The 22,708-nt window shown below is 40.2% G+C and overlaps 1 protein-coding gene across 4 annotated transcripts in view; it reads right to left on the bottom strand.

Annotated features, from left to right (window-relative positions):
* The window catches only part of ACOT9 (acyl-CoA thioesterase 9), a 32,883-nt gene extending 11,671 nt beyond the window's left edge, over positions 1-21,212 (bottom strand). The window contains exons 1-8 of one of the 4 annotated variants that reach the window (XM_043997645.1): positions 21,072-21,212; positions 16,104-16,201; positions 13,816-13,842; positions 12,855-12,900; positions 10,097-10,267; positions 9,966-10,003; positions 5,220-5,303; positions 3,116-3,219 (exon numbers count right to left, since the gene is read on the bottom strand). In XM_043997645.1, coding sequence (XP_043853580.1) covers positions 3,116-3,219; positions 5,220-5,303; positions 9,966-10,003; positions 10,097-10,267; positions 12,855-12,900; positions 13,816-13,842; positions 16,104-16,201; positions 21,072-21,091 — 588 coding nt within the window. In that variant the 5' untranslated portion in view covers positions 21,092-21,212. Of the gene's footprint in view, positions 1-3,115; positions 3,220-5,219; positions 5,304-9,965; positions 10,004-10,096; positions 10,268-12,854; positions 12,901-13,815; positions 13,843-16,103; positions 16,202-20,211; positions 20,263-20,469; positions 20,489-20,601; positions 20,736-21,071 lie in introns of those variants that run through there. The other 3 variants (XM_043997646.1, XM_043997647.1, XM_043997644.1) reach the window with 3 other exon arrangements.
* Positions 21,213-22,708: the final 1,496 nt, after the last annotated feature.

Raw genomic sequence — 22,708 nt, 5'->3', positions numbered from 1 at the left:
TCATTTTCTATATATTATATATGATATTATGGTATTATACATTAAACACAATAAAGGAGTTATTAAATATTGAATCCCCTTCCTGTGGCACTATGACTTTAAGAAATAATCATGTGGGGGCAGCTAGGTGGCTCAGTGGATAGAGCACCGGCCCTGGATTCAGGAGTTCCTGAGTTCAAATCCGGCCTCAGACACTTGACACTTACTAGCTGTGTGACCCTGGGCAAGTCAACCCCAATTACCTCACCAAAAAAAAAAAAAAGATATAAAAAAGAAATAATCATGTGAAAACAACTATGAACATCTATGTCATACTTATTTTATTTTTTTTTTTTGTGGGGTAATGAGGGTTAAATGACTTGCCAAGGGTCACACAGCTAGTAAGTGTCAAGTGTCTGAGGTCGGATTTGAACTCAGGTCCTCCTGAATCCAGAGCCAGCTCTTTATCCACTGTACCACCTACCTGTCCCCTATGTCATTCTTATTTAGTCATCTGACTGACATGCTGGCAGGCAACATGGTATAACAGATGGAGAACCCTAAAGTCAGAAAAACCTAAATTCAAGTCCTCCCTCTAGCGCATACTGGCTAAGGGACCCCAGCAAGCCCTTTAATCTTTCAGTGTACCAGACAACTCTCTGGGATTATAAATTACACACCAGATGTTAACCTGCATCAATGGAGAGTTTCCTCACTAGGAGTTCTCTATACCAACAAAATCACAGGTCCCATAAAAAAAAAAACCCTCCCACATACAACGTTCCAAATTTTTTACAAACATTAAATTAATCTTACCAAAAAAATTCCTACAGGCCCATGGCCAGATAAACTTTATGAAGTTGAGTCTTTTATTGTCTTTACTGAGATCTATCTAAACAAGCTAGTGACACCAAAAAATGGAAAAGATAAAAGAAGAGATACTGACATAGACTACCACCAGCTAGGTGGTACACTGGATAAGAATGCTGAACTTGGAGTTAATACGACCCAACTTCAAAATCTGCCTCAAATACTTATTAACTACATGACCCTAGACAACTCACTCAACCTTTCTAGGCCTAAACTTCTTCATCTATAAAATAAAGGATATGGGCCCACTGGCTTCAGAAGTCCCTTCCAACTCTAATTCTCTGATCTTATGCTTCTTTACCAGCTCCTAAGGAAGTTTAACTTCTGTTTGTCAATTAGATTGAATGTGATAACACATTCACAGTGCTTTGTAAACCAAAAGGCACTATATAAAAATTGCTAAATTGCCAAAATGAAGAAACTAAAAAAGCCTAAGAAACCACATTAGTCACCAAATGTTTGAGCACCTTTTCAAGCAGAGATGCAGTAGGCCAGAGCAACACCAATTTTTAAAAGAACATAATTTTTTAAATCTTAAAAAGGAAGATAGTGGGCAATTATGTGCATGTGATAGTGCCTACAAGTTTGCTAAAAACTTGGCCAGAGACCCAAGTGAATGAGATCATCCCCAGAATATTCAAGGGAGAATCAGAAGGAAGATAACAAAAACAGAGGAAAGAACTGTAAAAGATTTTATAACAAATTGTCTGCTCCATCACTGGTAACAGAGCATCCATATCTTGGAGCAATTCTAACATAGGTCTCTCTTAAATCAAGATCGAGGTTGGGACACAATGAGGTACTTGAAAGTTACTGACCATTTCACACAAGGAGGTCAACTCTGTCCTAATATGGCAAGAATGTACAAGGATACAGGGGAACTTAGCTTCTTTGGACAGTCCCCCTTTGCAGACCCATCTGGTCAGCAGAACAGGACAAGGCAGGGTTACTCAGAATCCAGGGCCAATTATGTAGGACAATCAGGGCAGTTTTACCTTCTTTTAGGTAAAGTTTCCCCATGTTGTGGGTAGGAAGGAAGAAGGAAAATGCAGGTCCTATCCTAATCTACATCAGTGAGATCACTAAAGTATTTGTAAATTAATTCACAGACAATAGATTTTCTGAATTCTCTGAAATAACTAAGTTTTTCAATAGAAACATGAAAGCTATGCCCTGTGGGTTGCCTCTTACTATCAAATCTCTTCCTCTCTTTCCAATAACTACTCAGAATTTACCTCAGTAAAACAGTGGTTCCCAATTGCTACAATGAAACAACCACTACTCGCATTTATATAGTGCTATATATACAGTTTACAAATTCCATTCATCACAATAACTCTGTGAAGTAGGCACTCCAATACCCCCATTTAACAGATAAGGAAGCTAAAGCTAACAGAAATTAATTATCTTGCCTGCAGGCTAATAAGTGCCTGAGCTGGGCCTCAAACATCTATAATGTGACTCCAAGTTCAATGTTCTCTCCACTACACCATACCAGTACACCCATTTATAATCAAATAAAGCTGGGGAGGTGAGACTGCCCACTATGTCAAGATCAAACGAGGTAGCATATGTAAAGGCTTTAGTCAACCTTAACATGCCATATACATGTCAGCTATAATTATTACATGGCTATTTCTATTTATTCTCAATATATTTCAGTTTTGTGTAATTCTTCAAGCAAAACTAGGGGGAAAAAAAGGACCTTAACAAGAAGCTGCTGTCCATGATTTCAAAAGGGTAAGAGGCACTAAACAATGTGGGGTCCCATATATGTAAAGAAGATGTTATTGCTGCACCATCAGTATATTTTCAACCATTTTTCCTAGTAAGGGTGGGAAGAACTTTTATCCTCACTTATTTCCTCCAGTCACCAATTAGCAAGCTGCTAGCAAGATGGCAGCTCTGACGAAGAGTGCAGCTTATTCCTTTTAGAGGAACTAACTGAGGGGCAACTAGGTGGCACAGTGGATAAAGCACCAGCCCTGGATTCAGGAGGACCTGAGTTCAAATCTGGCCTCAGACGCTTGACACTTACTAGCTGTGTGGCCTTAGGCAAGTCACTTAACCCTTATTGCCCTGCAAAAAATTTTTTTTAAAAAAGAGGAACTAACTGGCCTCTCAAAAAGGTGAAGAACAAATATAGGATCAAAGGTTCACAGATCTGAAGGTGGAAGCAAGCTCAGAGGCCATATAGTCTACCCATTCCCCCTCCTTTTACAGTATTTGTATAAACCAAACATTCAGAAACAAAGCTGCTACTCACCTGACTCATGTGCATCTTGACTTCCATTGATGTCTTTCCAACCCAACTCACGTGTCCAGTGAACTTAATGTCACGTTCTGGACTTATGACATTCTGACATAAATCTGAAAAAATACAGAGAGAAACTTGACCGAATAGGTCCTAGCCTCCTCTTCCATACTCTGAAGTTGGATTGCTAGAAAAAATGTTTAGGGAATAAGGTGAAGAAAACAATAACGCCAGTAGTGACTACACAGCGGTCATCTTATCTGGCTTATCCTTGAAGGAGAAAGGAGGCTGGACAATGTCCCCAGAGAAATTATGCTAGATACTCAAGATAAGAAATGGGAATGATAAGTCATCTCTCTAGCTATGAGCGATCCCTTATTCTTTTCCCCGTGTAACTCTCTAGAGCAGGAGTTCTTAACCTTTTGTTTCATGGGACCCCTTTAGCACTTTGATAAACCCCTTCAAGGACTCCTTCTCAGACTAGTATTTTTAAATACACAAAGTAAAATATATGGGATCATGAAACCAAGGGTTAGTGAAAATAATTTCATGGATTCCCCTGAAAACTACCCCAGTTTAAGACCCCCTACTCTCATAGGCAGAAAAATGCAGAGGCATGTGTATTTAAAAGAGCCCACAGTTGGTTTCGATTTGTTAACTGCCCTCATTTATATGAGAGGCCTATTTCTTCAAGAGCTCTAAACATTTTATAGGGAATATTATAAACCACTGAGAGGCAGCATTTGACTCAGTATAGCAACATATTATTATATTATGACACGGACAAGAGTCATCCAAGATGAGACGGTGTGGATGGATTTTATAATCTGTACCTATGAAATGGCTGATCCATCATACTATAAAAAGAATCTGGGGCTGCTAGGTGTCCCAGTGGATAGAGCACCAGCCTGGAGTCAGGAGTACCTGAGTGCAAATCCAGCCTCAGACACTTAACACTTCCTAGCTGTATGACCCTGGGCAAGTCACTTAACCCCAACTCCCTCACTTTAAAAAAAAAAAAAAGAATCTAAAACAACTCACATATATGTGATGCTTTAAGGATTACAGGAAGCTTTCATGCTTACAGCCCTGTGAGGTGGGTATTGCAAGTATTATTACAGATGAGAAAATGAAGGTTATGGGGAATGATGTGACTCACCCTAAGTCAAACAGCTAATAAGTGTCAGGGCCATGATTTGAATCTGGGTTTCCTGACTCCAAGTGTAGAGCTCTTTCCATTATACCAAGCTATCTAAGGAAAATCTTAAAAAATAATAAGAATAAGAATATGAATAATAATAGCTCATTTATATCATGCCTTAAGGTTTGCTTTACAAATATTATCTCATTGTATCCTCTTAACCAACTCTGGAAGATAGGTACAATTATTAGCCTCTTTTGGCTGATGAGGAAACTGATGAAGAAAGAGGTTAAGTGACTTGCCCAGGGTCACAGAGCAGAATTTAAATTCAGGTCTTCTTGAATCCAGGTCCAGCACTCTATCCAGCACCTAGCTGCCTGCTATGTACAAATGGAATGGGTTGCCTTGTTAGGTGTTAAGCCTGCCTTCACTGAGTATGTAGAACAAACTAGGTGGCCATCCATTGTGAATCCTGTAGTAGGAATTCCTGTACTGAGCCAGAGATTGAACTGGATGATCTCTAATGTCTTCCAAACCTAAGACTAATGCTCAAATTTCTCATAAAAAGTTTCATTCTTTAAAAAATATATCACTTAGGAGAGTTTCTATATAACCCAGGTAATAACTGAGGAAGAAGAGAAGTAGACAGACTTTGCTTTGCTATCATTCTCTTCACCAGGTGCCAAATCTAAGCCAGGTGGCTCTGGAAAGACAGACTAAGGTGCTAACTTCTAGAAAATGGACACAATGAAATTTGAAGTCAGCTCTAAACAGCCCTAAGTGAAGAGTTAATCCTATCTGGGAAAGGGTCTGCTAATAAGTTGGGAAGAAATAAACTCAAGTATAATAAAATTTTATATGAAAGGAAATTATTCTTGCTCAAATCAAGCAACACTTATTGAATATTTTGATATTCACATGAACATTGAAATTGAATTCTATTTAACTGAAGCATAGACGGACAATATTACTTACCAATTTTGTCAACCAAGGCTGTCACGATAGAGAAAGGGGATATCTTGGTGGAATCTATTTTGGTGTGAGTATAGCAAATAAGAACTAAGGAGAGATGAGAGAGTTTGTCAGCGACAGGAAAGAGTAAAAGTATTTCTCAATACTTAGTTTCCTTATTCACAATGTATAAACACCAGACAACACCTTGTAAAGTTCTGGGCCCTCATCCACCACCACTTTATGGAAGGTGCTGATCTCATCTTTTTTTTTTTTTTTTTTTTTTTTTTTTTCAGGCAATGGGGGTTAAGTGACTTGCCCAGGGTCACACAGCTAATAAGTGTCAAATGTCTGAGGCTGGATTTGAACTCAGGTACTCCTGAATCCAGGGCCGGTGCTTTAACCACTGTGCCATCTAGCTGCCCCGTGCTGATCTCATCTTAAAATCACAGGTTATTTTGTCTGAAAGAGGCTTTGGAGAAGGTTGGTTCGACTATTTTGTCTTAGCTATAAGAAAAGAAAGGCTCAGAGAGGGGAAAGGACTTATCCAAAGTCACATATTGGGGTAGTGGCCAAATCTTTGAACCATGGACTCATTGTTTCTAGTCCAATCTTCTTTCTCCCATTATATTGCTGTTACTTTATAAAGTTTTGAAAATTAAAAGGGCTGAAATTTTCAAGCTGAGACACCTCTTCTGCTGCTTATTCTCAGGTACTGGCCCATAAAGCAATTCCCTGACCAAGATCTGTCTCTTGTTCTCCAGGAAACAAACCCTTATGCCTCTCTTTCCCATATTAGTCCCTCTCACTCACCCTGGTACACTAACACTTTATCCCACTCAATTGTGCAGCTCCCTACCACTATAATCAATAGCTTGAATCGTCTGTCTCTCACCTTCCTTTAAGCAGGAACAGACCTTTCACCTTCTAAAAAAACCAAACAAACAAAAAACTGACTTTTAAGCAACTATTTCCTTTCCTACCATCGACAACTAAGGTCAGTAAATACACTATCTATACATGTTGTCTAGGACTACTGTCTCCAAACTTTTATTGGCCCCCTCTGATCTGGTTTCCAGTTTGGCCTGTTGAATATAGGATTTCAATAGTAGCATTGTAAGCCCCTTCAGGGCAGGTCTTATCTTCATAATCCCAGCATCATGCACTTAAATAGACACCAGACACAAACATTTGGGAGGGAACAAACGTGGAATGTGACCAAGAACTTTCAAGGCCTATCAAACATGACAGTGATAACTCACTTCTGGTTATTCATCTGAGGATGAATGAGACCCCTGGAAGGAACCTAGAAAATTGCTCTAAGAATTCTTACATTCTAGAGAAGAAAACAAGCATCTCTGGAGCAGAGGCAATGTTTGCATCAATGCTGAAAAAAGAACATCAGGACTTTAAAAGAGAAAGGAAGATATGGTGAGGATGAACAGTGAACTCATCTATGAATTCAGATTTTTTAAAGCCATACAAAAATTCACACCAAGGCAAAACTGAGGATGAATACAAAAGAGTGGAACATTCTATTAGAATATCAGAAACATCAAAGTTCAAAATGAGCTGAAGCTTTTGACAAAGAATCAAAAAATGGGATTTTTAAAGACTATTGCTAAGGTAAAAGAAAAATAAATTTAGCATTATCTTTGACTCTTTCCTCTCCCTCATGTCCTACATCCAATCAACTTCTCCATAACATCTCTTTCCTCTGTTCTCTCCTCTCTGCTCACAGCCACCAACTTTGCTCAGACTCTTTATCACCTCTCACTTAGGTTATCCCAACTGTCTCTTATTGGACCTCCCTGTTTCCAGTCCTCCCTATCCCCAATCTTCCACATAGTTGCCAAATAATCTTCCCAAAGAATAGATCTAACCATTTCACCCTTCTCATCAAATATTTTCAATGATTCCCTACCACCTGTAGGATAAAATACAAGCTCCTTAGGTTGACATTTAAAGCCCCCACCATGGGGCTCTGACTTACTTTTCCAGATATTTCACATCAATCTTCTTCATACATTATATGTTCCAGACAAACTAGCCTAGTTGCTGTTCCATCTCCCCTTTATGTGCTTCTGCACAGGTTGTTTCCCATATGTGGAATATACTTTGTCAAACTGTATCACAGTTAAAGAACTAGCCTCTTAAAATCCTTAACTTCCTTTAAGGCTCAGATCAGGGACCTTCTCCTTTTTCTGGATCCCCATTCTGATTGTGAGCATTTTCTCCTTTCTCAAATTATATATATATATGTATATATGATATATATATATATATACAAACATACACAGGCTGATATAAATGGATTGATATGTTTTGATACATATATAGTCTATGGAGAAACAAACCTATATCTATATATCTATAGCTAGACACACACACAAATATACATGTTGTATTTCCTAGCAGAATATAAGCAAATGCCTTTAGGTTAGAGACTTTTTCATTTTTGTTATTGTATTTTCAGTCTCTAACACAGACCAATAAGTCAGTCAGCCAATTGTGCTAAGTTCTAGGTATGCAAAGAAAGGCAAAAAACAGTCCTTGCTCTCAGGAAGCTCATAATTTAATGGTAGACACTGCATGCAAGCAACTATGTACAAACAAGATGTATACAGGATGAACTGGGGAGTCTCAGAAGGAAAGATTTAAGATTAATAAATGTTTACGTAATTGAGTCAAATTAAAGAAAAGATCAGGTCAGTGTTGGGAGGAAATCAGATAATAGCAGAAAATTGAGGGAAGATAGACCTACTCAATTCTGTTTTCTGTTTTTTTCTACCTCAAAGAATGACCATCAGATGGAAAAACATGAACAAAAATGGTCAACAGGGAACTGATAAGTGAGAAAATGATAAGAGAATTAACTTCAATAAAGTTCTTAGGCCAGGAAAACTGCATCAAAGTTAAAGAACTTGTTTATATGACAGCTATACTACACTGTCAGTAAAAATCTAAAAAATTATGAAAAATGGGAGAGAAAAATGCCATAGGATTGGCAAGAGGCACCGATTAGAATAATCTGGTGTACTTTAAACTGGTTGAAACATGGGACTCAAGAGTTGTAACTAAGGGATTAATATCATTCCATATGAAGGGCTGTAGTAGAGTAGCAAATTATTCTGTTTGGGCCTCTTCCATAGGATTTAGAACTTGAAGGGAACTAGCTGCAAGATCACTTGTCAGGGGTATTGTAAAGGGTAGTACTGTTTGGTATGGGTTGCATCAGGTAACTTCTAAGGTGCCTCTCAACTCTGATTCATGACTTTATGAGAAATGACCTCAAAATTTGCATCTTTTTCAACTTTTCTTTAGTGTTTCATATGAATGATGCAAATGCTTTAGTTTTATAGTGCTGTCAAATCTTAGCTCTTGTAATACCTCTCTTTGTTCTCTTAGCATTTCATTCTTAGTTCATTCAATAAACATTTGTCAAGCACCTACTCTATGCAAAATATTAAATAGAGAAGGTGCTTAATTCCCATCCAGCCCTTCAGTCTGTACATAATGCATTCGCAACTGCTAATCAGCCACTTGGTAGACTGTGCTAATGTTCTATTTTCACCCTAACAAACTAGTTGATTTATTTAACTTCTGATGTCCTTCTAAGAAATTTTTACCAACATCTGGTGGTATCAGAGGGCATATGTGTTTAAATCAGCCTTAGCAAAAAAAAAAAAAAAAGGGTAGCCATAAGTACAAATTATTACTTTGTAAGGCTAAGAGGCCTTAACAAAGACAAGTATATATCAGTTCAAGAAATGTTTGGTTTAAAAACAGAAGCATCAATACAGTCTAATCGGCAGAAAGCTGATAAGCATTATTAGCCCAGCATGTTCATCTTACAGACATTTTCCCAAGGTACAACAAACAGTATTTTTAAAATAAAAGATATAAAATACAAAGTACTGATTTCAAAGTACTCAATTCGCTTAAATAAAACTGCCAAGATGCTAAACTCTAGACCTTTGATAAAAGTCAGATGTATCAAGACTGTAAAGCCAATGAAGAAAAACTAAAAAGAAACTGACTTGGTTGGCCTAAGGAAAGGCAGCCTGGGACTACACCAAAAATGGTTTTCAAATTCTCAAGAGAGTGTCCCCACAAATCTCAGTGAAGTTTTAAGTTTTAATAGCTTAAAATGATACTTTACTTTTTTTTTTTTTTTTTTGGTGAGGAAATTGGGGTTAAGTGACTTGCCCAGCCAGGGTCACACAGCTAGTAAGTGTCAAGTGTCTGAGGCCGGATTTGAACTCAGGTCTTCCTGACTCCAGGGCCGGTGCTCTATCCACTGTGCCACCTAGCTGTCCCAATACTTTACTTTTATTATAATTTCTTCTACTTCTTCTTCTACTACTACTACTAATAATAATAATAGCTTTTGGAATATCCTGTATATTAGGACTAGACCGTAAGCTTCTTGAAGCTAAGGATTGTACATTACTCTATTCCTCTCTAAGGACTTAGCACAAGACCTGTATACAGACTTAATAAATATTTGAGGGACTGAAGGATCATCAGTGGAAGTCTAAAGTAGGGAGTAAGATTTAAGAACAAACTTCTTAATACAGAGGGCTGTAAACTTATCTATGGTCTCCCTGCCTCAAGTCTCTCCTCACCCTGTCATCATCCACACAGGCTGAGTCATATGAAAAGAGGAAATAAGATGAGATAACTTCTGATGGTTCTTTTCAACCACAGGGTTCCCTGATTCAAAGTAAATAACAATAAGTACGCAGAAATGTTGGCATGTTTCAGTACCTCCTAAGCTGTCAAGATCCTCAAGAATCCTGCCAAATCTGTGAAATAAAGGAAAGTGGGATTTAACAAGTGGAAACCACAGTGCTTTCATTTCCTTTTAAAATTCAAACCACAGATAAAAAACCTGTTACCTTACACTATTGTATACGGTCAAATATTTCTCCCGTAACTGAGTTTGAGTTCCTAAAGGCAAAATGGCTTCGATGTAACTGTCCTTCATCCTCCTTGGGGGCAGCTCCTTCTGGTTCTTGGGCAACAGACTATGAAGTAACTTTCTCTCCTCCATCGATTTCACATGGTCACTGGGAAGAAAGCAAGAAAGCTGTATATAACATAGAATCAGGACTATTGTCAAGTCACCCTTGCAAAACAGGTTTCCTATTCTCCTATCTGTACTGTATCTCCTGTTTCTTGAGCCTCCCTCCTCCATCCCCCACCACCTCACCCTAGGAGGAAAAAAACAGAGCCTCTAGAAAAAGTTCCTAGGACAACTGGTTAAAAGTACTTTAAAGGAAAAGTTTAAAGTTGATACTTTAAAGTACTCTAAAATATCTTTAAAGTACCTTTTTTTTAAAAAAGGAAAAGAAGAGATTTTCATACAAATGGGATAACTATACAGACACTAAAGCCATGAATAATATCTGACATGTATATAGCACTCTAAGGTTTACAAAGTGCTTTACTTAGTTTCTCATCTCTCACCCATAAAAAAAGGAATGAAAGAGATTATTATTCCCATTTTACAGTTCAGAAAACTGAGGCTGAGAAAAGTTACACGAGTTGCCCCAGGTCACGTATCTAGTATGTATAGATCACCATCATAACAATAATAGTAAGAGCAGCTAGCATTATATAGAACATTATGGTTTGCAAACTGCTTTACATGTTAATTCATTTGATCTTCACAACAACCCCATAGAGCAGGTAGTATTAGCTTTATTTTATAGATGAGGAAACCCAGAATATTTTCTCACATTAGCCTCAAAGTCAGGAAGGTCATATATAATTATATTCATTTTATGGGGAAGAAAATAGATCAATGGGAGGGGAAGGGTCACAAAAGTAGCTCACTTGGGATGTGAACTAACAAGTGAAGGGGTTAACTAGAAATGAGTGTGTATATGTGAGGAGTCAGTTCCCTGGTAACAGCACAGCGCTCACATAGCACTTTAAGGTTTACACAGGATCATAAAATTGGAGCTAGAAGGAACCTCAGAGGTCATCTAGCTCAACCCTTTCATTTGACAAGCGAGCTGACTGTAGGCCCAAAGAATTTGCCCACGGACATAGAGGCAGGACATAGTCAGGTCCTCCAGTGTTCTTTCCACTGCAGCAAAGTCTAGTTCACACACATGGGGAACTCCTGCTATGGAAATTATCTCCACTAGCACATATCAATAACTCATATCTTGTCTGGGGCACTGAGAGGTCAAGACACTTGGCAGTTTGTCACATGCTAGTTTGTGTCAGAGACAGGACTTAAACTGGGCCTTCCTGACTCCAATGTCAGCCCTCTAGCCACTAGGCCCATGCTAACTCTTTGTAATAACAGGGCAGATATTATCATTCTCATTTTACAGAGATGTTAAATGACTGCCAGTGGTCACCTTCTGGTTGGTCTCCCTGCCTCAAGTATCTCCTCACTCCAGTTCATCCTGCATTCTACTACCAAAAGCCTTCCCCAACCCCTCTATATTTCAAGGCTTTCACTTCATTAATTATCTCCTATTTATCTTAAATACAGCTTGCTTTATAAATATTTGTTTGCATGTTGTCTCCCTCATTAGATTATAAGCTCCTTGAGGGCAGGAACTGTCCTTTGCCTTTCTTTGTATCCCTAGGGCTTAGCTTAGTGCCTGGCACATGTTGTTCAGTTGTTTAGTCACGTCCCACTCTTCATGACCCCACGGACCACAGCACACCAATGCTGTCCATGAAGATACTGGAGTGGTTTACAGTTTCCTTCTCCAGCAGACTAAGGCAAACAGAGTGAACAAATGACTTGCCCAGGGTCACAGAGCTAGGAAGTGTCTGAAGTCTGATTTGAACTCAAGTCTTCCTGACTCCAAGACCAGGGCTTTATCTACTGAGCTACCCAACTGCCTCAACATGGTAGATGCTTAATAAATATTTACTGATTAATTGATATTACTCCCCCTACTGAATAAATTCTGGTGACTTACTATCACATATAAGATCAAATATAAAATAGTGTATTGGAGTTTGAAAGCCCTTTACAACATGTCCCCTCCCTACATTTCTACTCTTTTTGTACTTTACTCCCCTCTATGATCCAGTGACATGGCCTTGCTTTTCCTGAGACAATGCTCCATTTCCCATCTTTTCCCTGACCGTCCCCTATGCCTAGAATGCTGTCCTTTTTCACCTCCACCTTAGCCTCTCTGGCTACCTTCAAGATTCAGCTCAAAGGCCTCCTTTCTGCAAAAAGCCTTTCCCTTCCTAGTGCCTTCCCTCGGAGATGACTTCTTACGTAGCACAATATATAACTTAGACACATTCGCTATGTTAGGCTATTTGCATGCTGTCTCCCCCATCAGAATGTGAGCTCCCTGAGCTATGCTTTGCCTTTGTTTGCATCCCCTGTCCTCTGCACCATGTCTGGCACATTGTAAGTACTTCCTGAATGCTTGATGACCAACCAACACGGTAAGAATATGTCAGAGATGGGATTCCAACGTAGGCCTCTCCCTAACTCTAAGCACAACACACTTTCCAGGGCACTACATGCTGCCTTTCCTGATCCTATTATCTCTTTCTACAAGGAAAAAGTCACAAATACTCTCCTCCTCCTCCTCCTCCTCTTCATATAAGGTTCAGTGATGCTACCAGAGACCCAACCAAGCAAAGTATCAATATTCATCAACATACCACCAGTGTGAGGATGCTCCTACTACCTCCAGAAGTTTATACCGAACTGAAAAAAATAAAGAAAGATCAGTTGGTGAAACTTACAAAAGAAAATTAGGAAAATACAAAAGGATGAAGCCATTAAACTCAGAATCTATGCAAAAAGACTCATGCACTTAGCAGACAGTAAAAATAGAGATCCAAATTAATAAGAACTAAGATTAACTTTAAGGCTACCATTTGAAGTCAAACAATAGGTCTAGAATCCATAGAACTGCCCCCCACCCCCCCCACCCCCGCCCAGGATTGAAATACCCAAAAGAATGTGTGTGTTGATCATCAGGCCTTATATAAATAAATATAATAAGGGAGAATAGGGAAGCACCTACATATGCTAAGAACTTTACAAATATTATTTAATTTGATCTTCACAACACCCCTTCAAATCAGGTGCTATTATTATCCTTAGGCAAAGAAAAGTTAAGTGACTTGTTCAAGGTCATATAGCTAAGAAGAGTGTGAGGCCAAATCTGAACCAGTGCTCTATCTACTGTACTAATGGTGATGATGATGATGACAACAACTAACATTTATATAGGGCCTCCTGTGTGCCAGGCACCATGCTAGTGTTCTTCTCTCTCAGTTGTTGAACAAGTTTAAGCAAGAAAAGCAAAGAATTCAAGCTAGGCAAAGTAATTTGGGGGGGGGGAGGGCAATGAGCGTTAAGTGACTTGCCCAGGGTCACACAGCGAGTAAGTGTCAAGTGTCTGAGGTCAGATTTGAACTCAGATCCTCCTGAATCCAGGGCCAGTGCTCTATCCACTGCACAACCTAGCTGCCCCCCACCCCAGCAAGGTAATTTTTTTTAAAAAAGTATTTTGCTTCAGTATCCCCCCCCCCACCTACCTCCATCATTAAAAAGCAAGGGAATATTAATGCTAAAAACTGAAAGTGAAAAAAATATTCAGAGATTACCACATACCATCAGTCATAGGAATAGATGAGCCTTCTGTAAGAAGAGAGGGAAAGTATGTTAATCAGTACCAGTAGAAGCTGAAAAAACAAATTAAACAATTTCAAATAATGAATTGATTTGTTATTTATCTTTCTAATGGTATTTCCCACTTTATATGTCAGTACTGCAAACCAGAATAAAAGAAAAATCCTTGCTCCCTCAATTTAATTTGGTTAAGGACAGTTTTGCCTGGATTAACATGAATTTTCACTTTTGTAAAAAACATAGGTGATTTTTTAACCCAAAGACTTCATGGACATTTCAGGGGGTATTACCAATTCATGTCATAAGTAATTTCAAACAATAATGATATCTAAAAATTAGTCTAATTAATCTTTTTTTTTTTTTTAGTGAGGCAATTGGGGTTAAGTGACTTGCCCAGGGTCACACAGCTAGTAAGTGTTAAGTGTCTGAGGTCAGATTTGAACTCCGGTACTCCAAGGCCGGTGCTCTATCCACTGCGCCACCTAGCTGCCCCCAGTCTAATTAATCTTAATGACTACAGATAAAAAATGTGAAGAGACAACTGTCCAGAAAAGTTGGCTACAATTAAATAACAATTATGAGCATGAAATAATGATGATGATAATAAGCATTCATATTGTATTTTACAGTTCACAAAGTATTTCCTCCCAAAGGTACAAGGTCATTATCCAATGGATAGTTTGTTGGAGTGAGTCACAGAGAACTTATGTGAGCTACCTCAGAACATAAGTGATAAAGTCAGAACTTGAACCAAGGTGCAAAGCTCTTTCCATACTGTACCACAGCATATCTTGATCTACAACACCACAGGCTCACAAGTTAGGAAGCAAACAGCCAACAAATATTCACAATTCAGATGTTACTCAGTGAACAAAGTTGGTTTAAAAAACATTGAGCTCTGTGTGTGTGTATGTGTGTATACAAAACATATACATACATTTGTAGTTGTTCAGCTGTCTAAGTCATGTCAGATTCTTCATGACCCTATTTGGGATTTTCTTGGCAAAGATACTGGAGTAGTCTGCCATTTCTTTCTCCAGCTCATTTTACAGATAAGGAAACTGAGGCAAACAGGGTGAAGTGACTCACCCAGGGTCACATAGCTAGTGTCTGAGGCCAGATTTGAAATCAGGAAGATGAGTCTTCTTGACTTCAGGCTTGGTACTCTATCTACTGTACCACCTAGCTGGCCACATACATACACATACATACATACATACATTATAATGCATAAATACATATACATATATAAACACACACAGAAGATATACTTTAATTTCAATATGTAAGGTGTCCCATAAAGTCTTTTTTTCTATCTTTTTTCTTTTCTTTTATTTTTTTGGCAAGGCAATTGGGGTTAAGTGCCCATACATAAAATCTTAGAGCAGTTTTAAGTTTTGTTTTGGTTTGTTCTTTTTTTTTCTTTTGCAAGGCAATGAGGGTTAAGTGACTTGCCCAAGGTCACACAGCTAGTAACTGTCAAGTGTGTGAGGCCAGATTTGAACTCAGGTCTTCCTGAATCCAGGGCCGGTGCTTTATCCACTGTGCCATCCAGCTGCCCCTACACCTAGCTGCTCCCAAGGTTTGTTCTTTTTAATAACTTAAATGGCTTTATAATGTCTTTCTTTAACAGCTTAAAATTGCACTAAGACTTTTAGGACATCTTTTATGTATTTACATCTTAAAATCTGCCAATGTAGTCTCTCTCAGAGACCCATACTTTATACTACAATGAACAAACCTGTGTAATGTCAATCCATGATTTTAAGATGATTTGAAATTATTAATTTAAGTATGATCAATTATATGTTAATTCTATAACTACTTAGCATTCTACTGGGGCCGTTTGATTGAGACAGCTAAAGTTTCAGTCTCTTAGTCACAAGGCTCTATCTTTTTCTATGGCTTCCCCTTCTGTTCCCATACATCTAACAGGAGAACACGGGAGGTGGCACTCACTCAAGTAAAGTGCTCCAAGGTGACCTGAAGGAAAGTATTCCTCACACCCCAAACGCAGCTTTCCCTCAGGGTAGCAACATCTCTATTCAGGTCCAGCCACTAGTAGTTAACATTATGCCTGGCACACAGTAGGCCCTTAGTAAATTCTTATCGATTGTCTGAAAAGCTATCTTTAACATGCTCACACAAATGGTTGACAAGTCAAGCAATGTACAACAGAATTCTATCTACCTCAGCTAACTGAGGCATATCAGAGGTAGAACTGACATTTTAGGTACATAATCAGCAAAGGTCCATCCAACACCACTTACCTCCTTCTATATTGAAGGTTCCCTTGGTTCTATTATTAAATGTCTCTTGGCCAGGTATCCTGCCAAGAATTGCCCGTCCATTGCTTAATGCACAAAATCTGCAGGTGAAAACAAATTGAATTCAGAATTAAGCTTAAAATTATGGGAAGCCCTTTCCCCTCTACAGAATAGGAATCTTTTCTTTCTAAACCAGTACTTATATCATGCAATTTCACTTAGACACCACCTTGTATTGTTCTGTTGTCTCATTTCCCCAGCTAGAGCTCTTAATATTGTGTATGCCATAGAGCTTTTTAGCAATTTGGTGAGCCTGTGGACACCTCAGAATGATGTTTCTAAATGTATAAAATAAAATCTATAGGATTACAGACCATTATGTAGTTGGTTTTCAATCATATCTGACTGTTCGTGACCCTATTTGGGGTTTTCTTGGCAAAGATAGTGAAATGGGTTTGCCATTTCCTTCTCCATCTCATTTCACAGATGAGGAAACTGAGGCCAACAGGGTCAAGTGACTTGCTCAGGGTCACAAAGCTAGTATGTGACTGAGGCTGTACTTGAACTCAGGAAGATGTGTTTTCCTGACTTCAGACCAGGTTTCATCCACTTAGCCACCTAGCTGTCCCACAGGATTACATAGAAAACCAATTATATTGAAATATAGTTATCAAAACTTTTTTTAAAGGGCTAGTTCACAAGCCTCAGGATAAAAACCCCTGTCCTAGAGAGGGTAGAAGCTTTATCTTCCACAATCAGTAGTACTATGTTTGTTGAATGAATGAGAATTGTGACCCCTCATATAAATGGTTGCCTATCCAGCCTTGCCCTTTTCCAGTGTCTCAGTTACACAAGTACTAAATCTATCTGGTAAAGTTTAAATCATATTAGATCATCTTAGTAAATAGCCTGATTTTTCTTTTGAATCACATTTTCCCAGTATTTAAGCCTTCCCTTGAAAGGCACATCTGAAAGATGTATTAAGTCAAAGATTATAGGTAAGAGGTATAGAAAGGAAGGAAGGATGCAGAGTCCCAGGGAGGCTGATTAGGTGACTTGTCTAGGGTCACATACCAGTAGTATAGCAGAACTGAGATTTGAAGCCAGGTTTTCTGACTTCAAATCCAATGGGGTTTTTCCACTACACTGTTTCTTTCAGGTCAAAAGAAGTAAGTGAAGCAATCATTTAGTGAATGGTATCATAGTTGCCCCCCAAAAAGTCAACAGAGCTTCAGAAAGATTCCTAGCACTCTCAATAAATAATTAACTTTTAGACTAAGTAAACTGGGCTTATTGTTACTTATTATTATAAAGATGTGGGTTTTTTCATCAACAGGATACTATATTACTACCAATAGATATCATACAACCCCACAACGTCTCAGCAGATGGGCTGCAGGAATCAATGTGGCCAAAGAAATTTGCCACCCTGGGGCCAAGATTCTGGTGAAAAACTTCTCTGGATTTGGTTGGCTTGGTCTACACATAAGAGAAGCAGAATGTCAAAGCCTTTCCAGCTTGGTATGAGGACCTTGAGAGAAAAAAATCAACCAACATCTCTGGGCCTCACTTTTCCTCCTGTGTAAAACACTGGGGTTGTTCCCTGAGGTTCCTTCTGGCTCTAAATCCTATGAAAATCCAGGATCCCCTCTATGACAATGTGAGTCATCAGAGTAGCATGTTAGGGGAAGTACTATCTATTAATAGCAGTTAAGAAAAGATATTCTATTACTTTCCACAATATATTATTATCAGAGTATAGGAGGAAAAGGTGTGCCCCTACATCAGAGACCTGGGTTCAAGTGCTGACTCTGACATTAACTAGTTATATGACCTTGATCAAACCACTTGGCCCTTAATTTCCTCTTCTGTAAAATAAAGGGATTAGATTAGACAACTTCCACAGACTTTTCTTATCCCTAAAAATCTGTTGCCAGGTCTTTAGTACAAACAAATCAGAGACTACAGCAGTCACTGCAATAGGCATCTTTGTACAACATAAAGAATTGTGAATTTAGAGCAAGGATATGGGTTCTAATCCTCCATTGGGCTACTTAATAGCTGTTCAAACATGAACAAATCACTTAATATACCTGTGCTTGTTTTCCAATTTTGTAAAATGGGTATGACAACAACACTAAAGGGTTGTTACAAGGAAAAATGCTTTTTAAAACTTAAAGTACAGGGGTGGCTAGGTGGCGCAGTGGATAGAGCACCGGCCCTGGATTCAGGAGGACCTGAGTTCAAATCCGGCCTTAGACACTTGACACTTAACTAGCTGCGTGACCCTGGGCAAGTCACTTAACCCCCATTGCCCCGCAAAAAAAAAGACGAAGAAGAAAATAAAACTTAAAGTACTATAAACATGTGTATTACGTTTCTGTAATAAAATAAAAAATTTGCCTGAATTATTCAGAAAATGGTGGAAATACATGCCACAGGATCTCATGTGATCACAAATCTGAAAGGGCTGAAAGGGCCCTCAAAGGCCAGCTAATTCAACCTCCTTACTTTTTTACAGATGGGAGAACTTAGGCCCAGAAAGGTTAAGTGACTTGTCTAAAACTGGGGATAAGGTGTCAGAGGCAGGATCTGAACACAGGTTAATGTATTCCAGAACCAGGGATCTTTCTGTGCCACACTGCCTCACAAATTTAGCCTCCAAAAATTCTAAAGGAAATTGGTTATAGAGTCAATGAGGGGTAATTCAAACTATGTAATACCTTTTAAAAGATCTGCATAAATTAAATATCTTATTTAAACAGAGTACTCAATCACCCTGTCACCCAATGTTAACTTTTTATTGCCAGGTAACAAGTGTTTATTAAGTGCTTACTATTTGCCAGGCATTGTGTCTAATAAAACTGAGAATACAAAGGGAGAAAAACAACAACAACAAAACAGTCTTTGCACTAGAGCAGGGCTTCTTAAAATTTTTCCACTTAGACCCCTTTTCGCCTGAGAAATTTTTACACGACCCCAGGTATATAAAATAAGTATATATAACCTTTCACTGTTGCCAAATTTTTCACGACCCCCACATTCAGTTACATGACCCTATATGGGGTCTTAACCCACAGTTAAAGAAGCTTTCTTTGCTCTAGAGGAACTTAATTCTAAGGGTGAGAAAACAAAAGCAACCATGTACATACAAAGCAGACAGAATATCATCTGAAAGAGGAACGCCACCAACAGCCAGGGACACAGGGAAAGGTCCCCTGCAAAAGGTGGGATTTGAGTTGAGTCTCAAAAGAAGATAGAAGAACAAAAGAGATGACATATGGGACAACCTAAGCATAGAGATAGATGGGAGTGGGAGTGTCTAGGCCAGTGTCATCGGATGATACAGAGTGTGGAGGGAAATAAAGTGTAAGAAGACTAGAAAGGTAGGAAGCTTTTTATGTCACCTCACAGGATCATAGAGCTGAAAGAAACCTTATAGGTTACTTAGTTTAATGCTTTCATTCATAGATGAAGAAACTGAGGCTCAGAAAAGGAAAGTGAATTGCCCAAATCAGAGATATTGAGCTAAATAGAGGACTGCGTGAGTGACAAAGCCAATAGGAGAACCCAGGCCTTTGGGCGTTTCACAGAGTTGTGTCTCCGGAGGCAAAACCCTCTTTCAAACATAATCTGGTCACACACACTTGCGTAGATGTACATTCACTAAACCACAGTTGTCAAATATTAGTCATCGGAGAGTCACTTCTCCCCCAAAAAAAGTGTTCTGATTACGATGAAAGTTACTTTCCAGGCAAAACAGCTCTTGCGATCAGAAGGGTGGACAAGCTGCTTGCTCCTGGCACTTTAGAGCTATTCACTAGATTACAGCAGCACGAAAAAGGCTGAGCCCAAATTAATCCGACACCGGTCAAGTTCCCAAAAGCCCAACAAAGGCCCTTTGTTTGGGCAAAGTATACCCAAATCCTTATTTTCTGAGAAAGGTTTACAACAGTTTCCATTCACACCCTGTGCCCAAGGATAAAGCCATTCCAACAAATGCCCTCCTCCCTCCCTTCAAAGTGTTGCAGGTTTTTATCATCAAATTCCCATGCCCTGTGCCGTTGTTTTCTTAGTGGGGACAAACTACACAACAAGGCCACACCCGTACCGATATAATCTGCAAGAAGCCAGCTGCTCTGCTCGCAAAAAATCTAACCGCTGAGCGGGAGGGTGTAGCACAAATAGCCGAGGCATTAGTCACCAGCCGCAAGCCTCCCGGAGAAGGGGCGGGGTCACAGCTCCCTCCACCCAGCCCACCCACCCCACCCCACGCCCCAAGCGGCTCCAAAACTGCCGGGGAGCTTTTTGGACTTCTCCCGGCGGTCAATCCCGGCCCCAGCTAAATAAAAAGAGCCGAAAGCAATACCCAGACGGCTTCGGCCCGCGCTGCCCCTTGGCAATAACGCCCAGTGGGCGGGAGGCTCGTCTCCTCTTCTTAGCCCCTCCCCACGGAAGAAAGAAAGGGGCGAAGCCCCACCCACCCACCCATCGTTTTTACCAGTTTAGAGGGGTACACGTGGAGCACTGACTGGGGGGAAGGTTGGACGGGGCCGGATTTAAAGCGTGACTCCAAAGAAAGGAGAGAAGGATGGGAGAGAAGGGAGGGAAGAGGATGGGGAGGATGAGAAAGGGGATGAGATTGACAAAGAGGAAAGGGAGAATGACAGGATGGAGAGGAGGAGAGGAGAGGGTGGGGAGAGAGAGGCTTCACGAGGATGGGAGAGAAAATGAGGTGGAGATTGGGAAGAAGAATGGGGAGAGAAACAAGAGAATAGTGGGGGAGGGAAGAAGTTGGGGAGGAGAGAGGATGGAAGAGGAAGGAGGGGTAGGGGAAAAGAAGTGGGGAGGGGGGAAGGAGAAGGGAGGGAGGAGGAGCCCCGTCCGGTCTCCCACCCTCACCTGGAGGGTAGAGGAGAGGCGAGAGCCCCATGCCAGCCCAGTTCCCCAATGTTCTGGAGGCGGCCTTACCGTTTTGCTGCCCGCCACATCGTGCCGCCCGCCTGCAGCCGTCTGGCAGCCACTGCAAGAAAAGGGGAGGACGCGGACCCGCCGGCCCAACCCTGTCCTACCTCCGGGAGGGGAAACGTCTCAAACCTCCCAAAGCCAAACTTCCCGGCAAAGCTTCCAGGCAGCGCCCTCTAACGGTGGTCACTCTCGGAGGCCTTGGCCGGAGGGCGGGAGAGACCCAGGAGGCGGGGCCTCGGCTCGGGGGTCTGGGACTGTCTGCTGCCCCCGCGGCTGCCCTCTGCCCTGTGCCCTGGCTCTGTGTGAGCTTAGCCACTGCCCCTGCTTTCGTAGGCCTTCCGAGTCGGCTGAAGCAGGGGCTTCTTAACCTGGGCTCCGTTAACTTGTTCCTTGAATACTTTTATAACTCAATGTGGTCAATTTCCTTTGTAATCCAGTGCATTTCATTTTAGGCATTTAAAAACTTCAGCCTCGGGAAGGGGTCCATAGACTATTAGACTGGCCTCGAAGACCTTGCCACAGCAAAGGTTAAGAACGCTTTCCATACAGGATGCATTACTGTGGCCACAGTGATCCTTCCATACTTCTTTGCAGTTGATCACAAGTAAGCACCCAGTAAGGGTCAGGTACTATTTGAAGCTCTGGGAGTGCAAAAAAAGGGGGGCGGGAAACCAGTGTCTGATCTCAAGGCGCTCACAGGCAACTAAGTACAAACAAAACACACACAGGATGTTAGAGATAACCAACTGTGGGGTTTTTTTGGTGGTGGTAATAGTGGATTGTTGGGGTCTTTGTTTTTGTTTTGTTTGGGGGTGGGGTTGCAATCATTGATTCATTTGCAACTATTGTTCCATCACCAACAGTTAAAAAATGTAGAGCTTGAGCCCACCCTGGAAGGAATTAAGGTACCATCCTTTCCTTCCCCAAGATGCCTTTCCCCAATCCAGCTACCAGAAACTCAAGAAGAAATTATGCGTTAGTCATTATATCAGATTATATTCAGTTTATTACCCTATTGTACTTTATGCTGTGGGATTCTTTAATGTGTCCTTGCCCTTCCAAAGATAGTAAGCACTTCGAGGGCAGGGATCTGATTATATGTATTTTTCCCACCACCACTACCTACAACATCCCCAGTGGATGGCTAGTTAAGTGGTAAGATACTGCATAAATGATGTTGATTGAATTGGTCCCTCCTATTTGGGTTACATGGAAGAAGAAGAGGAAGACCAAGTCTTTGCCTTCTTTTTTCACCACCACCAATCCAAATCCTATCTCATCTTTTTTTTTTTTTTTTTGTAGGGCAATGAGGGTTAAGTGACTTGCCCAGGGTCACACAGCTAGTAAGTGTCAAGTGTCTGAGCCCGGATTTGAACTCAGGTACTCCTGAATCCAGGGCCGGTGCTTTACCACTGTGCTATCTAGCTGCCCCTTCTATCTCATCTTTTAAAGCCCAGCTAAATCTTACTTCTTCAAGCCTTTTCTGAGAATACCTTCCATTTACACTGTATATATCTTGTATGTAGATATAGGTTTTTTACACATTATCTCCCCCATTACAATATAAACCTCTAAAGGGTAGGGACCCTGTTTTTGCCTTTCTTTGTATCCCCATTGAAGGCACATTCCAGGCACAGAGT

Source organism: Dromiciops gliroides, chromosome 3 (genome assembly GCF_019393635.1).
Source record: "Dromiciops gliroides isolate mDroGli1 chromosome 3, mDroGli1.pri, whole genome shotgun sequence".
NCBI lineage: Eukaryota > Metazoa > Chordata > Mammalia > Microbiotheria > Microbiotheriidae > Dromiciops > Dromiciops gliroides.
The sequence above is the reverse complement of the archived record's forward strand: the minus strand, read 5'-3'. Positions and strand labels throughout refer to the sequence as shown.